Below are 18,818 nucleotides of genomic sequence, written 5' to 3' on the forward strand. Positions count from 1 at the left end.
AAACATCTGTACATATAATAAATTAAACTTGGTAGTTTGTACCTTCCGTAATAATGGGGTAAATCACTAAATTCGGACAAAACATTTTTTAACATTTTTATTGGATCTTACTTATAAAGGAAATTAAATTAATAATTAGTAATTTTACTAATTACCTTAGGAAATTGATTACATTTCTACAAAATATTGGTAGATATTTTGGACATGCACCAGACACCAGTTGCTCTCAAAAGTACATTATTATATATACCAATTCCTTCCAAACTACCTATACTAAAATGCACCAGTTATCCTTAACAAAATGTACCAATTATCATCACATATATTATACACGATTACAATATCAACCTGTAATACTATTTTTTGACAAATTACATTGTAAGACATGGCATACGTAATTTATAATTATAAATATTACAATTTATTAGAGTTATCGATTTGACATTTTTAGGGTATACTAATCGTGGGTCTAGAATGATAAGGTTTTAAATCCTAATTATTCCAAAGTCACTTTTTAACTAAAATGGTTTTAAAATGCTTACATATTTTATGATTATACGATCATTTTTTTAAAAGTTAAAGGATCTAAATCGCCAAAAATTAAATTATAAACACAATTTAATCAAATTGAAAACGCACGGTTAATGGAACTAAATTATTAACAATACGTTAGTATGAAAAGGTTCTAATTAAATTAATCACTACCTAATAATTATTACATTTATCCGTATTCAACAGAATTGTACGATCGAGATACAGATTTCAATGTTTCATAATAATTACATTGTTTCGTATTAGAAGATTGGTAGCGATGAGCGATGAGAAAGAATTATTAGCTGAATAATAATAAAAAACAATAAATAAGACAGAAAAAGTTCTACCTAATTAAATATTTTTATTTTTATTTTAGAATGAAATATTGTAGAACCTTTTTTTTAATATTCAATAAACCTATTTTCACTTAACTATTATTTATTATTAATTAGAACTTTTTTATTTCTTTTGTTGAAATGTGTTTAACATGTTCATTGAAAAAAATGTTATCGTATTTAACGTCGATAAATACTTTTTTTTAAACGTGAAGGAGTCAACCAAATATGATTTCTTCGATTTTCTATGAATTTATACGTGGGTGTCTGGAGTCCGGAGTTACCCAATTTCATATGGTAGGTAAGTGTGTGAGTAAAAAATCGAAATCACAACTTAACGGATAATGCGGGACACTAGCACAGGCAGGGATCCATAGCAAAGATTTGGTGGGGGGGACTACTATCTACTGGTTTTCTTTTCTTCGTACAATCTAGAATCTAGATTTCAATTAGCTTTAGGTACCAAAGTCTTGTCACAGAGAGACTCATAAGATCTCACGTACCTACCTACCATACGCGCAAATATGGGGGGGAGATTAGGGGACCAAGCCTCCTCCTTGTCCTTATTCAATATTATAAGGACTTCAGGCTTCAGCCTCCCCAAATCTCAAACGCCATTTGCGCCTACACGCTACCTACTCAAACATAATTTATTTTAAAAAATATCCTTGAATGTTATCCAGATATGATTATCCTCCACAATTTTACGTAACACAAAATTTAAAAAATTGCACAAATATGCACTTCTTCTAAAATATGCAAAAAAATGCAAATTCAAACTTTGTATATTTAATTTCGCCATTTCGTGAAACAAATGTATAACCTACCTAGAATAATCTACGACCACTACAAAAAAACGTACAAAATCAAGAAGTCTCTAACCCTGCATATACGAGTTATGAAAGTTATGAATTAATAATTATATTATTCCATTCTGGTGGGGAGGGGGAGGGTCGAGACCCGAAAACCCCTCCGTAAATACGCCACTGCCTATATTATCATTAACAAGTGTTGTCCGATGGCTAGAATAGATGACGGTACAGTAGTTGGCATAAGATATTTTGGTAGTAAACAGCGATGGGAATATGGGATCGAACTCCCTTAATGACTATTTTCGGTTTTTTCAATTCATCTGAAGTCCAAACAATATTTTACGCTGAATAATTGAAACTCGCAGTGTGACATTTAGTAAAACGTGACCTTTACGACAGAACACATTATTATGTCGAGTAAACTACTAGCAATAACAAGGTCTAACACTTATATTGGGTTTAGTATATTTTCTGTAGTCCGGCGATGCGCCGGTGCAAAAAGGTCGAACAATTCACTATTTATAACCCCAGTGAAAAAAAAGGCCTCGGGAATACGTCATCCTTCTGATATAGCTGTCGGCTGAATTGTGTGAATTTGTTCACGATTTGGCCGATTTTGGCAAATGTATAATATCTTAATTTTAACGACCCGTATAATACTCTCCCGGGTCTACTCCGGTACCTACCTGACTGGCACATGTAAAGTCTCCCGAGTTCGTAATAACTAATAACTATTGGTTTATACATTATAACTTAATGTTTATAATAACATGAACATAAAAATTTTTTTAATTTAATATAATATCTATTATCCACGCATATGAATTTCATTAAAATAAAAGTAAATTATTTACTATAATTATAGTAAATAATAAAATAATATTTTAAATTAATTTCAAATTAAATTAACATCATAATTACATTTTTATAATAATGTTTATTTATTTATTTTTTTTTGTTACATTAATTTGTTATACAATCTGTAAATTAATTTTTTTACAATGAGTACAAGCGCTGTGGGAGTTTGTAGGCTTGAGAGAAGAATCCATCCAGTGATGGAACTTCTTGACAGATTTAATTTTTTAATATACGAGTATAATAAAGCTGGGTCCACACTTGAGCAAAATTACATTGTTTAAAAATTTGCGGCGCATGCGATCCTAGGCCAACGGATAGCGTGCGTGCCGCTCACCAAATCTTACGTGACGCACAACTATAGGGTGGACTTGGACATAACTAATATGAACATATAAAAATATTAGGCGGTGCGTCCAATTTTCGGTCTGTTTATAGTCTATAATTTTTTCGAATATATAATCCAAAAACTACTCGAGAGAGTTTTCATATTTCCTACAGGTACCGTAAACCGTAAACATAACGTTGACCCGGGGAGTTTAATAGTTTTGAAAATCGGGAGTACCTACCATACAACCGGAAGAGTTTACCACGATTTATATTAGAAAAAATTCTTTGATTTTTAACTTAATAGGTATTTATAAACATATATTAAAATTTTATTTTCAATAACTGTGGATGTTAAATTTTTAACTCAGTCAAAAACCTTAAACATTTAGTAAAATAGGTTCCACAAGAATTGCTAATAGCGGAAATGAAAACAAAATTTATCGTAAATCGATAAAAATTTTTTATGAGAGTTTAAAATCAATTTTGACGAATGTCATCAAAATCACAAAAATTTGCAAAAAAAAATTATAGTTAAAAATGTACCTATAACATTTTTAAATTCAAATTGGAAATTTTTATTTCATAATTTGCTACAATTAAGTATTAATAATATGTGAGTATAATGAAGAGAAAAACATTTCACAAAATTAAGGATTTATTCGCATTGGAGCAACTTGACCGACATCTTTATTGTAGGTATGTATTTATAATAAATAAATCACAATTTAATAAATCTACAAAATTAGGTTAAATTATATGAACATTACAAAGTTAACGCAAAACTTCAGCTTTCAAGTAGGTAACCTATATTTTATAAATATAATATGTTCCTATACAGAAACAAAACTACGAAACATTATAAATCAATAACAATAATAAAAGAAACTTTTATACTTCTAATCGATTACAATTTTTTCTTCATATCCCGTACCTACTCGCATCACGCGATTTGTAGGTATCCTTTCATTTCCTAAACAGATCTCTTATCATAATAGCACAGTAATAAATATAATAATAGATATGTACAATGTACATAGTACATGTTATATAGTATAGGTTTATATACATTGAGTTTGTTTAAGAATCATATTATATTATATTATATATTAAATTCATACTACAAAAAAATTGATTTGTAGATAAAATATCACAGCCTACACGTCAAAAACAGTTTCCTGGAAGGTATTAAACAGATTGTTCTCGCCGTGTCTGTCTGACATAATCTGTAAATTTTTTTGCGTTCGTTGTCTAACTTTTTGTCGGTGAGGTCGTCGCAAGCGAGAGATGCTCTCAATTTCGCAGTTGCGTGTTCGAGATCCTAAACAAACAATTTTTATCGTAAAATTGTGCTTCGTTAGTAATATTATTTTGTGATTAATTTCGTGATATTAGGGAGTAGCATAAATATTATATAACATTATAACACTGTTAATAGGATTTGCCTCTGCTCCTGCTCACTCCACTAGCTATTAACCCCCACTTTTAACTCATAACTGTAATTTGTATCATTTTTAATAACTATGCTTATTTAAATATTTAAGATTTTGAGCGATAAATGTATTGATCTTACAGCGATATGTGTTTTATTTAATTTTAATTGTGTGTGTGTGTGTAAGTACACAATAAGTAGTCGAAATAATGCTTCGATTTTCAACTTCAGTAAGTTTTCTGATGGAAAGTGAACCTAGTTGATGCTTTTATGAGGTCAAAATTGAATTTTCGAAGTAAAATTAAAATTTAACATATCATGAGGGATGATCCACTTGACACCTATACAACTGTACAGCAGAGCTATACCCACTTGTCCACCATTTTTTCTTTTACAAACACCACAAAAAGAGTAAAAAATTCGAATATGTTTATAATTTTATAAAATAGAGATACACTAATATTATACTGGTTGAGTTTTTTTTTTCAATCATACCAAGTATTATAATTTACAACTATATGAGTTATAAAGTAAATGAAAAAACAACAAATTATTGAACGTGGACATGCGGTTACTATATTATTATTATAAGATTGAAATTTTTAAGTACTTATGCCATGCTGTAGGTACCTTTAAGTCATATCGATTTTACCAAAATTGCATGCAAAGATATAATTAAGAAATCTAATATCAATTACATACTGGGTCTGGGTGCCTATTATACAAATTAATATTGAATGGACACGCTCCCAAAAAGCTGTAGGCTACGTTATTGAAAATTATATTTCTAGGTACCTCAAAATAAAAATGATGTTTAACGTTAAACTTGAATTTATAACCATCTACCTATATATTATTATTATATGTTTGAATGCTTCCTAGGTTAAAAGACACACGTTCGTTTTTATGGACATTTTTAGGACGACGTACCTACAAACTACGAATACGATTATATAATTCTTCTTTTTATATAGTTTGATTTAATTAATAATTTGTAAATGTGTTTTTAAATTTAGTGGTAATTGTTAAAATATAATGATAATACCCGTTAGGTTCTATAAATTGTACTAAGGCAGTGAGGTATCTGAATAATAAATTAACGTTATCAACAATATTGCGAAGTACGTACTAATACTACACAATATTAACGAAAATATTATGAGTTGGTTGGGTTTATATATAGGACGGTAATCGGAAAAAAAATCCCCAGGAAAAAAAATTCCCTGGAAAATAAATCCCCAGACTACAATATTACTCACAACCACATGCAACATGAACAAATATTTTTTAAACGTTAATTACTATCTATATTTACCACATTATTAATATTTAATTACAAATACGCATATTATATTATATTATATTATGTTATAAAAAAAATGATATATTATTATAAATAACATTTTGTTTTAAATTACGTTAATATATTATGTGTAATATGCCTCGTGCCTACATTTAATAAATTATTGTTTGATAATTATTATTATATTATTATTTATATTTTGTATAATATTTTTGTTTACTATGTTTTTAACTTTATTATTTGACGTATCGATCATTCGAAATGAAATATTTTTATATGCTATATTTGTGAAGTTGTTAAATTAATTAAGTTGAATCACACATAATATTTAAAACAAAATATTATTTATAATGTATAATTTTTTTAATAATATAATATAATATAATATACGTATTTGTAATTGAATAATAATAATGTGGTAAATGATAATTATAGATACTAATTAACGTTAAAAAATATTTGTTCATGCTGCATGTGGTTGTGAGTAATATTGTTGTCTGGCGATTTTTTTCCCGGGATTCATGTAGGACATAGGTAGTATTATCTGTTACCCACTTTTAAAAACGTTTCGTTCCTTTTTTTTGCGATTTTCTTCTGTTTCTCCATCTGTTCTCGGCGGATTTTAAAAAAGTCTCCTTCTTCTACCACCACCGTCTTGCGCCTGTTCAATCTGTGTAGATAAAAATCATTGTTTTAATGTATATAATATCGTGAACATGATATGATTTACTTAAATATAGGCAGTAGGAACTAAGAGTATATTATCTAGTGAAACGTTTTCACACTACAAACTTTATTCAGTCGATGAAATGTTTGAGTGATTAAACGATTTAAAGATTATATTTTGAATGATGTATGTATCATATAATGTATAGGCACTCAGTTTGGTAATAAAAACGTCATTAAATCTCTTTTGGTCTCTAAATCGGACGTCCACGACATAATATAATGAGACACGAAACTTGTACAATATAAACAATATTTAATAAAAATAATAAATATATTTGTGTACCTATCACATAATATAAAAATATGGTTTGTATAATATCGGTACTCACATCTCTTTTAGTTGGTTTTCCAAGTCGATTTCCCGGTCTATGTAGCCACGCAATACTTGCCTGGCGATATCTTTTTCCGACATAATTATAATATTATTATATCCGCTAACCGGTCGCAAAAAAATATTAACGCACGTTTGAACGTAACGAACACGATTCGTGAAATGCCATACGACAATATTATCGACGATTTGTTTAGGTCGCATACTGTAGTTAGTTGCCAAGGAGGGTATAACCAAGGACGCCGGTATCGCGAGGGTGCCCCTGCACATATAATAGTGTATTATTAGTCATATTATATCGTATAATTCCTATAATGATACATATACCAAGGTACATATTATGTTATATCACCTGCTGGCCGCAACGTTGGTCGTGGTCATCGGGTGGTTGAAACTTCAAATACCCGGCGGCATTCTTATTAGGCCAACGTATATTATTATAATATTACATCGATTTTTTTTTTATTAATTCGTTTTTAGAATCGTCCCGAATATTAATGATTCAATCGAATGAGAACTGAATAAAGACAAAAATATACATAAGCGTATGCCCCTGCTGCAGATGGCGCCAAAAAAAGTATATTGATTTCGTATGTACCTATATGTTATTCAATAATATGCACCTATTATCAATAAAAAATATATTATATAAATGAAAAGTATATAATGAATAAACAATTTCTCTCCAAAAATAAACATAATCTTTATTTAAAATGTTCGGAATCACCTCACCAGCCCATGAGACTTCGAGATACCGAGGTTCCATTGTACTTATGTCTTATATTATACCTATACTATAGTTTTATACAATATTAGAGTTCGGATGTTGTGGACGTTTAATAATATTCTCTTCGTCCGATAATAATATTATAATAGTAGTTCTAGCTATCACAGTTATGAGTTATTAGTTATAAATTCGATTCGCTCAAAGTAGATAAAATGTATCTATACTTTGAGCGAATCGAATTTATATTTAATATACCTACACGACATTTGAATTGGCTTTTTGTTGTTTTGAAATGTTTTTACACTATTCATATATCATGTAATATATATAATATTATATACTTATATAATTATTAATTGGTGTTATACATTACTTACTTTAACATTTTAGAATTTATAAATATAATTTATAATCTAGTAATCCATATTTTGTGATTAGTAATAGTTAAAAAGTATTAAAAAATATTAAGTTATTATACCTAACTAGGGCTCGGAAAGTCGGAAGCTATAGGAGTTGCATATTATTGTATATGCTGTCGATTTATAGCAGACCAAGCTAGAAACCCGAGCTATATGCTGCAATGGTGAGCTTAAAAATCAAAAAATTTAGAATGTATATTTCGTAAATTTAGAGAAGAAGTGCATGATTATTGATTTTCGTACGCATATTATATGCATAACTAATATTTTCTAAAAAATTGATCTTATTCTTTCTTAAGCTGTATATTTTAATAACAATAATGGATATAAAACTCAATATTATTTAATGTAGGTATTTATTGTTATTGTCGCAGTCTACTATTCATTTACCTGCACGGGGGGTTGCGCATTTAATCTCTATCTCGCTAACATCTATTCCGATATTTACCATATCTTCGAATTTATTTTTTCATATTTTACATTTTTTTTGGTGCACATTAATAACAACACACAACCCAGACAGAAATTTTTTGATTAATAATATTATTATAACATTGTAATAACGAACAATATTAGTATAACGCTATTATAATATTATCATTACAAAATGCTGTCTGGGAATGGTTGTTTTTGAATTTTGAATTTTGATCAATACTTATTAACATTTTTTTTACATATTTCACACTTTTTTTCATGCACATCTTACATTTTTTTATGCATAATATTCACATGCATATTTTTCCTTTATTAGCTCCTATAACTTCCGAGCCCTATAGTTATAACTACAGTACCTAACTATACGTAAACATAATACACAGTACACACGCCACTTGACACCTGCAGCTGTTAACATCAGTCCTCACACTAAACTTTATAACACTATGAAATATATTATATTACACGTTCGTGTGTATGCATTGTATTTATTGCATAATATAGTAGGTAGTTATAATGTACTCGTGCGTATAATAAAATTTTAAATTTTTCATTGTTTTAATGGTTTTGTAGAAATAATGGTCAATAGGTACTCAATAATATTTTAGATTTAATTAACATATTAATATGGGCTTTATCATTGGTTCCACTTATTAATAATTGTTATGAAGATGTCTACGATGCGTTTTTGTCAGTCGTCTGGTCTCATGTATCTGCTGCAGCAGTAGATGTGCTTTCAGAAAATATTAAGTCAGTTCTCCAAAATTTAACAGGACCAATCGGGGACCAAGAAATTTGAGCGTCTTTCACTGCAGACCGGAATTGCTTTTGAAATAATTTTTATATATATTTTTTTCATGTAAAATTTTAAATGTTTTTAATTTGTAGTTTTATAAATCGTTCGAAGCCCGTATAGTTTTACAACCTTGACGAACACAGTTTTCACAATACTACAATTATGTAAACAAAAACTGAATGCGAGAACATATGGTTGTGTGTTTGTTTATTGATTCACGCGCAAATAAAATTAAATATATAATACAGTTAAGTCTTGGTAACTCGAAAACCGCGATAACTCGAGTTTTATTCTCACCCCTTGAAGTTTATTACCTGAACTTGTTTTTGAGGTATATACGCCTAACTCAAAAAATACATAAGTCGAATTTTGACTTATTCCCATTGAAAATCGAGTCATTGCGAGACTCGAATGTATATCGTTATTTTTTCATCTGCAATATACGTATAAGTATAATAGAACGTATAAACTAGCTCTTTCTTCGAGGAAATGATTATTGTTATATTATATTATTATATCTCATTGTGATTTTAATTTCTGAAATACGCGATTTATTGAATAGGTAAAGTTAAATATTGAAATCAATATTACTGTATTTAGATACATTTTACACTAGGTATACTATATTGTATACTACAGTACTAAATAGAAATATTTAAGTTAATAATATTAGTTTTAACGTAAAATATTGTATTGACGCATTGTGTTGTGTTGTATTTATAGGTAGTTAGGTAGGTAATTAAAACTAAGTATACATCAATATATTAATTATTAATTACATATAATAGTTTTCCATTTCTTGATTAAAAAAAACCATTACAAATTTCAAAATACAGTTACTTAAATAAAATTCATAAGCAAAAATAAAAATTGTCTTGATATAGTCATATTTATTGAATTGTTAAATTTATATAAATTAATAATTTCTGAATTATCATAAAAGTATGTTATTTTAAATTTGAACTAGTTTACAAAATCGAGATATGATCACAATTTAGTTTATGTTACCAACATGAATTGAAGATAAAGAATTTTACTCTAATTGTATTCGAAATCCTACTGCATACGGAAATGCAAAGCTAAGGTTTTAAAATTTAATTTTGACTGTAGAAAACTAAAATATAAAATTATATTAATGGTAATATTTTAATTTATTATTTATAAAATATGTTATTTTAAAAATATTAACGGATTTTCAATATTAAAAAATAATCTTGATCTTTTGGGCATTTTAAAATGATAAAACAAAAAAGTGGATGTCGCTCTGCTGTACAGTAGGTTACAAGTGGGTCACTGTAATGGATGGTGTTAAATTTGAATTCAATGATATAATATCATTGTATAAGAAAAACGATTCTGAGCGAAAACGGTCAGTCAGCCTATGATATTACTAAGTATATTTGATGATAATATTGTGAATAAATTAATTTATATATTTACCTATTTATGTGGAACGTTATTTTAAAATTTCAATCCTTAGCTATAAAAGTTGAACATTTTATAAATTTTTAACTACAAAATAATTATTAAATTTTAAATTTGATAAATTTTGTCAAAATTCGATCTTTAAATGCTTATAAAAAAAATTGTGACTATGGATTTTTAATTTTCTTCATCTGCCTTTGAAACAATAACCTAGGAGCCTTCTATTAAATTTTCAAGCTTTTTTACCCAATAAATAATCTTATTGATTTTTATAGAAAAAAAAAACTACAACAAATAATCCGTAAACAGCTCAAAATAAGTCAAAATATTATGGTGTATAGAAAATGCTAATATAAACATTCAGTCAAAATGTCATGTACCTACGGTCGTTTGTTTTAGAGTTGCACCAAAAACCAAAACCAAAGATTTTCTCGAAAGTAGTTGCATAAAAATTCCCGATTTTCCTTAATTTTTCTTTTGTTTTTCACGTCGCTTTTGAAAACTACTGAGAAATTTTTACTTTTGACCCCCCTCCAAGTACCAACTAGATTCACTTTCCTATCAGAAAAGTTACTGTTGAAGAAAATCCAAGCATTTTTACTGTCCTAAAAGACAGGGCCTGATTTAGGCATTTTGTGGCCTTAGGCAAAATAAAATACGTGGCCCCTTGGCAACAGTGGCGTTTAAACTATAGCCCCCCTCCCTCCTCAAACAAATTGTATAAAACAAAATAATAATTTATATTAATTTAGTATTAACTTATACATTTTCACTAACATAATTATAATGTTATTCATTTTTATCTCTACAGGCTACATATTTCTTGTACCTATTATTTATTCATTAATATTATATTTATTATTGATATTGAAAACAAAATTAAACATTTCTTCTTTTTATATTATTTATTAACTATAATAAACAGTACATTTTTATATTTATAATAGAAATAATTAATAATAAGCTATTTTATAATATTACTTTTCTTGCTTTTTATAAAGCAAATTCATTTATTATGTCATCGAAGTTTAAAGAAGATGTAAGATCACTTTCTATTGATAGTAAGCCTAAGTTATCAATTCTTTCTTATTAAAAATAGACTTTTTTTTATTTTCATTTACATTTTACACTGATAAAGATTAATTATTTATTTTTTTTGAAATATTATAATATGTTTCTTATATTTATTTTATACGATGAAATTAGTACTCTAAAAAAAATAAAAAAAGTTCATAAAAATCTGAGACCCTCTAATAACGGAGGCCATAGACAGTTGCCTATATCCTGCCTTATGGTAAATATGGCCCTGCTAAAAGGTAATGACAGACACAAAAAAAAAAAATAAATAAAAAAAAAACACAAATTATTGTAAAATCAATACATTCATCGCTTCGTTTAAAATCTAAAATGTTAATTGCTATATGATAAAACTAGTTATAGGTGATATAAAGAATTTATTAAATATAACTTTTATCTCTCGTGGTATCGTGTAAAAGAAGTTGTTAACAATTTTAATATATCAGCTATAGTAGACGCTGTATAATAGATCTTGAGTAGGTTAGGTTAGGGTATATTTCTTATATGTTCGTGTCCCGACACTGGCGACACTCGATTCTGACAAAAATAATAGATCTCTAGAATATTGAACTAGAACGGGAGAGATTACTAATTTGGAAAGACAAAATCCGTTTTATATAATATAACTCCTACTCAAATCAGTCAAATCTAGTTTCCCGTTAGGTGTACGTATAACTATTAATTGAGGGGTTGAGCGCAACAGTGACCTATGCCATGCAATTTTATTTTAAATTTATAAGAGGTAATGAGATAATTTAAAAATATTTTAATTAAACATTGGTCTATTTTTGTTTTTTTTTTAAATTTTACACTTGATGGCCCCTCATTTGTAGGGGCCCTCAGGCCTCAATTATTATAACACGCAGCGTGATTGCAGCCAGAATATTATTGTATGTTATGGTATCTTTAATTATTATTTAAGATTATTTAAAACTCATATGTTTTTGTTACATTTCAAAATATATTGCTATGGAATATTAATTATTTTATTAAAACTTTTCCTTCGACTATGAATTCCTAGCTGCGATACAATAATACGTGTGTTTATGGGAGTCAATTCGTATCCGTGTGCAGCTCTATTACATATTTTATACACATGTCGGTATATACCACCTGTACGATTTACGTGTAACTCGCATTCTGTTCCGCGATTATATCTTTGTCAATAAGACAATAATATTATATTACTAATTCGATAACCGCTAACCAACCGAATTCCGTATGTAATTTTGCGCTTAGGTATACCGTATACCAAATACCTATATTATAACAGTATCGTGTTGTCAAAAATCGTATGATAGTGTAATAATATAATATAGGCCTGTATATATACCGCACGCTCGGGTCGCACGCACTCGTGTATAATCTTTGGATAATACGATATCGAGCGTGCATCGATAATACATAACATATATAATATATATACATAAAAAATTTACATCGTTATCAAAAACTCGTTTCCTCGCATCAGACGTTATACATTATATTTTAATCACATCTATTAAATAAAAAAAAAAAATTAAAACTGCGGCCTGCGCACAGACGCCGGCTAGTATACATGTTATATGGCGTTTTACCTACCTACCTATGTGTCGTATGTTTCAGTGCGCCTATACAATATCGTATAGGGGGGCGACGGTTTGATAAGAAAAACAATGACAAATATGTTGTCAAAAACAACGATCGTAAACGCCGTCGACGATTGTGCACGGCGATATCCATAAACCGTGAAACGTTTTATTATTTTGTACGATATCGAGTAGGTATATATTTCCCATGATAAGTATGCGACATTATAAAGGTACACGCCGGTGTGCCGATAAGTGCGCAGCTGGGCCAAAAGCGTGTGACACTTGTGAAATGTATGACGTGGCGCAAATTATATTCTATTATATAGGTATATGTATATTACCTATGCACTTGTGCAGTTGTCTGCTCTATATGTATAGGTATTATACGGAATACGCGTGTACCTAATATTATTATTATATTATACGTATATAATCACGAGAGATCTATTATAGGTCAGGTACCTATACATAATAATATACTTAGCCACTTCGGTGCCAAATTGTCTGTTCGGTCACCCTGCGAAACGAGAATGGCATTCGTCGTTATACTGCACCGACGTTTGGGAAAAAAAATTTTAGGATTTAAGTGTCATATTATATTATTATTATTATTTATATCGATCACGACTAATGCGCTTAACCGTAATTGCGTTAAACTTTTTATTGGTGTGTGTGTGGTGCGTATACCTACATGTTATTATTGTTATATAATAGTATATTGTATATTATTATATATTACAGACTTTACACACTATGTGTAGCTTTGCGAGCGCCTAAACTGTTGTGACTTTACGACGATTATAAGTAACCGCGTGGTGCAGTCGAGCGGAAGAGGACACGCAGGTATTTGCAAACTATTTTTTTGTAAAATTTATTTTTTCGTCCGATTATTATACTGTTTTATTATTGTATCTTGTATGTATATAATAGTATTACTTACTTAAGTATCGCACACACGCGTTTATGTAGAAAAATAAACCCGGTAGGTACACTTTGAAGTTTGAACTACCAGTGTAATATATTTTATCTAGGTATCTATGTCAACGTGTTCTGAGAATTTATTCGTTCCATACTTATAATATGATTAACAATTTTTTTTTCGATAAATTTGCATTTTTAATATTTAAATAAGTAGCCACGAGCTTTAACAGGACCTGTGATGGTTTTAATTGTATTTAAAATGTATATCCCATCATACAGCCGTGAACAGAAATCGAAACGAAGCTTTTAGTAAATGTGTACTTATGCTCAATGCTGTATGTTAAGTCGTGCGGGAAATGTAAAATGCATTTTGATTATTAGAATATTATATTCATATAAAGACATGATGTGATAATAATTGTAAAATTTAAAAAATATCTAAATGCATATTATGTATTGCAAATTGGAAATAAGTTAAGTAACGGTTTAGTTATCCTAACTATATTTTATGTCGACGATTGAAAACAGTACACGTATAGGTATAAAACAATAATAGGTATAATAATGTAAATAAAAAAATAATACGCTATTGAGAAATATTAAAAAGTCAAATATAAGTATTTTATTTCGAAATCTCAATAAATGATAATAATATGTAACACAATATATAATATTGTAATATAAAAATAGGCAGTAATATTTGAGTACATAATATATAATATAAAGTCGCTGTTGACGATCCTCATGACTCGAGCCGAACGAACAAATTGATTTGTATACAATTTAGACAAACTTGTCCTCTTGGCTCAAGTGATCAGGTCGTCGAGAATATATTATTACCATACACTCGATAAAAATATTAACCACTGTGACTTACTTACGTTCAAGATTTCGCCGTCCCCGCGGGATATAGGTATAGGTAGAAGTTTGCTGCCGCGCCGTGTCGCTGCTCCCGTGGTCTGTGCTGTACGACAATTAAAGTACGAGTGCAGTGTGTTAAAAAATTTCCTATCACTACCGTTTCGCCTATTGCCATAACACTTGTTTCAATATACATATTGTACCGACGACCCCCTTCCATTTTGACTTCCTCCAAAAAACGTATATCGGTAAGTACACGTATTACAATATTATATAGTATAGACGCTAAATATTAGAAAAAAAGCATTATTTCCTCCACCTACGTTACGCTACTGCTACCATTATCACACGAAACGGTCACAAAACCTACTCGACTGTAAATATTGTCCGTGTTTGCTCACTGTGTCATCGTGTGTAATATATTATGGTAATGTCATTAATTGTTTTGTGTGTCTTTAACCTGTGGATTATGGGAAACGTATCAAATCGAAATCATAAAATAAAATACGATTTTAACGGTCCTGCGTGTTTCGGGGAGGCAACCAGAAAATTTATTTTATAATATTTATAGATTTAAATGCGTAGAACTCTTGAAAATTACTGAGTCAACTGACTAACACAGGCGATATCAATGTAGTTTAACTGTATTAACAAACTGTATGGATATAACATTTTTAACCAATAATAATTTAATTATGCAAACGAAAAATACAGTCGTGCCGTTATGATTTGGCACCCGGAGCAAAATTAAAAATATTCGCCTCATACAATTACAATTTAATCTTTTAACAACCATTTGGTTTTATCGTGTTGAAATTTAACTAGACGTTTTTAAATATTTTTGTAAAAATTATATAGTAACTTAAAATTTAGTAAATGGTGTAATACTGTAATAATACCTATGATTGACATATGCAGATAGAAATATATGAGCGTGGATACCCACCAAATGAGCGTAATAATCAATTACATTTATAGTAATATTTATTATGTATATGAGTGGGTAACAAATTCTTATCTTATATAAGTAGTCTAAAACATCCCAAGTACAAAATTTTAAAATAATAATATAATGGCTAACCCACCAATTATACAACTCACGTACCTACAAATTATATTGAGTTCGGATAAGGACATAACACGGTTAGGATGTCACGAACATATTATCGAAAGTGTTCAGCTGTAGCTTGTAAGTATTGCTTATCGTGGGCACAGAGTGGTGAATCAAGATAAAGAATACGACAATTGTTTGGTAATAACCACCAGTGGCGTGTATAGGAATTAATTTCGGGGGGGGGGGGGGGGGGGGGGGGTTATAAAAAAAAATGTATTTAAGTATTATTATAAATTAACTTTATTTTAATAACAAATTATAAAAACTAGAATATTACCTATATAAATCAAATCAAATCAAAAAACCCAATTTTCGAGGTTGGCTTGCAAAATTATTATTAACTTCTTCAGTGTCTATTGAAATACTGCGATGAATTGACATGAGGGCTAATCCTGTTAGTCGATTTTCACTTGTACTATTTCTTAAGTACGACTTCAATCTTTTTTAGCGTTGAAAATGATCTTTCCGATGATGCTGTTGATACCGGTAAAGTAACTAATATTGACATCAAGCACCATATATTTGGAAAAAAATCAGGGAATATCTTACTGAAACTATCAATAGCAGACTTTGGAAACTCATTCTGAGGAACTTTTTTCCATTTTTCTATCCATACTTTTAATTCTGATTCAAATGTATTGTAAACTGGGTAAAACATGTTTATAAAAGTCTATACATTTTTTAAAATCATTTTAACTAGTTTTAAATTTGTTGAGGAGATTTGGAATCAACTTTTGTAATACAGAAATAATTTCGTTGTGTTTAGAAAATCGTTCTATTAATTGATTTTTAAAATAATCGATAAATGGTATAAATATTGTTCGTTTATTATACTGTTCCGGTGATTCAGCTGACGTATTACTACGAGACAATTGACGCCCAGTTATTCGAGGTATTTGAATAGTTTCATCCCATAAATTCAATTTTTGTTCGACTTCTAAAAACAATGTTTGAAATTCTTTATCGGCATTTATACGAATAGAAGATAAAACTTGTATACAATTTTCACAACATTCAGATAAATAATTATTTACTTTTTGTATGCATTACATAATGGCAATGTAAAGGCAAAAAGTTTTTCTATGACATATAATGCTATTATAAATTGAGACGAGCGATGAGTCTTAGATAATATTGAAAAGCGAGTTGCGATGTTTCTATATTATGATTATTTTCGAGATTATGTAATGCATAAGCTATAACTTCGTATAAATCTTTGAATCTCAATATACTTTCGTGACGATCTACCCAACGTGTTTCACACATTTTTATAAGGGTACTTTGTTGGGTACTTGTAATATGTTTTTTTATACATTATTTTAAAACCTCAGATCTCATTGAAGATTTTCGAAAGAAATTTATAATTGTTGAGACCAAACCAATACAATTTCGTATTTCAGGAATGGTACAAGATTTTCCTATTACAATGCCGCGCATTGAATGTAAAGCGCGTGTGGTATTTCATCTCTAATATACTTTTGGACACCACTATACAAGCCACTCATTGCACTCGCCCCATCATAACCTTGACCGATTAAATTTTCTATTTTAAGTCTAGTTTTCCAATTTCTCGTATAATTGTATGTGCCATTCCTTTTCCACTAGCATCATAAATAGGAACAAATTCTAAAAAGTCTTCTCTAATAAAACCATTATCAATATATCTTACACACAAAGACATTTGTTCAATGCAAGATTTCATTAATATTAAGATTTTCTTAATATTTTCTTAATATTATGATTTTCTTAATATTAGGATTTTATTAATATTAAGATTTTCTTAATATTAGGATTTCATTAATATTAAGATTTTCTTAATATTAGGATTTTATTTATATTAGGATTTTCTTAATATTTTCTTAATATTAGGATTTCATTAATTGTAACCGACAACATTAAGAAAATCTTAAAATTAAGAAAATCCTAATATTAAGAAAATCCTAATATTAATAAAATCCTAATATTAAGAAATTCCTAATATTAAGAAAATATTAATAAAATCCTAATATAAATAAAAAATTTTTTTTAAATCTTCGTCTTTATCCCAATGGTCGACATCTTTATTAAAAAACTGAGAAGAAATTCCTAATATGTCAAAGAGTTTGCGAGTGTTGTCGGTTACAAAATCTTCTAAGTTTTTTCTTAAAACAATATCGGGTTCCAAACTTATCCGTTTAACTGTAGCATTATTTTATCTGCTGGTAGCGACCTTTAAAACTTAATTATTACACCTGAAACTTTTCCTACAGCTCATTTATATCATATAGAACAAATTGGCAAGGTGCCACAATTTTTTTCTAAAAGTTGAATTTTAAGCACCACCCTAGTATAGATATTATGACTATCGCGACGCACGAGTCGCAAGACGGTCGGTCATTATCTTAATTACCTAGTAATACCTATTTCATATAAATTAAGCGAACAACAGAACAACTATTTTTATTTATACGCATCGCCTCGCCTGCAATTTTCATTTTTGTTTTATCCCGTGTTGCGCTGTTGGGTTTTAGTTGATACATTGATTAAAAAAATTCGTATGAGTGCCGTACCAACAAAAAATTTCGGGCCCGGGCCCCCTCCCCCCACAGTGCGGTTCTGGAAAAATATAACTTGTCGTGTAATTCTGCTGAAATATACCAACTAGAGGAGACCACGAAGAACCTTAAGGACCAAGAGTTTAACGACTGGTTATATAACCATATAGACTTATTTTCGTTTTATCCGCAACGAAAATTTGTTGTACGTTATCGGCTAGGCATATATATCTATTTTTCAGCTAGATCGTAAAATGTTTCCACAGTGTAGCAATTTTAA

At 29.1% G+C, this 18,818-nt stretch overlaps 1 protein-coding gene across 2 annotated transcripts; it reads right to left on the reverse strand.

Annotated features, from left to right (window-relative positions):
- Positions 1 to 1,362: 1,362 nt before the first annotated feature.
- LOC132937924 (uncharacterized) lies at positions 1,363 to 14,993 on the reverse strand. 2 transcript variants are annotated; one of them, XM_061004540.1, is made up of 5 exons: positions 14,911 to 14,993; positions 7,011 to 7,281; positions 6,657 to 6,920; positions 6,154 to 6,268; positions 1,363 to 4,184 (listed from the first exon to the last, which is right to left on the reverse strand). In XM_061004540.1, the coding sequence occupies exons 2-5, from the start codon at positions 7,037 to 7,039 to the stop codon at positions 4,014 to 4,016; spliced, it is 579 nt and encodes a 192-aa protein (XP_060860523.1). In that variant the 5' UTR covers positions 7,040 to 7,281; positions 14,911 to 14,993; the 3' UTR covers positions 1,363 to 4,013. The 2 variants fall into 2 exon arrangements, with proteins under 2 accessions (XP_060860523.1, XP_060860524.1); XM_061004541.1 differs by lacking the exon at positions 7,011 to 7,281 and having other exon boundaries at positions 14,907 to 14,983.
- Between the last annotated feature and the right edge of the window lie 3,825 nt (positions 14,994 to 18,818).

The sequence above is a fragment of the Metopolophium dirhodum genome, chromosome 2 (genome assembly GCF_019925205.1).
Source record: "Metopolophium dirhodum isolate CAU chromosome 2, ASM1992520v1, whole genome shotgun sequence".
NCBI lineage: Eukaryota > Metazoa > Arthropoda > Insecta > Hemiptera > Aphididae > Metopolophium > Metopolophium dirhodum.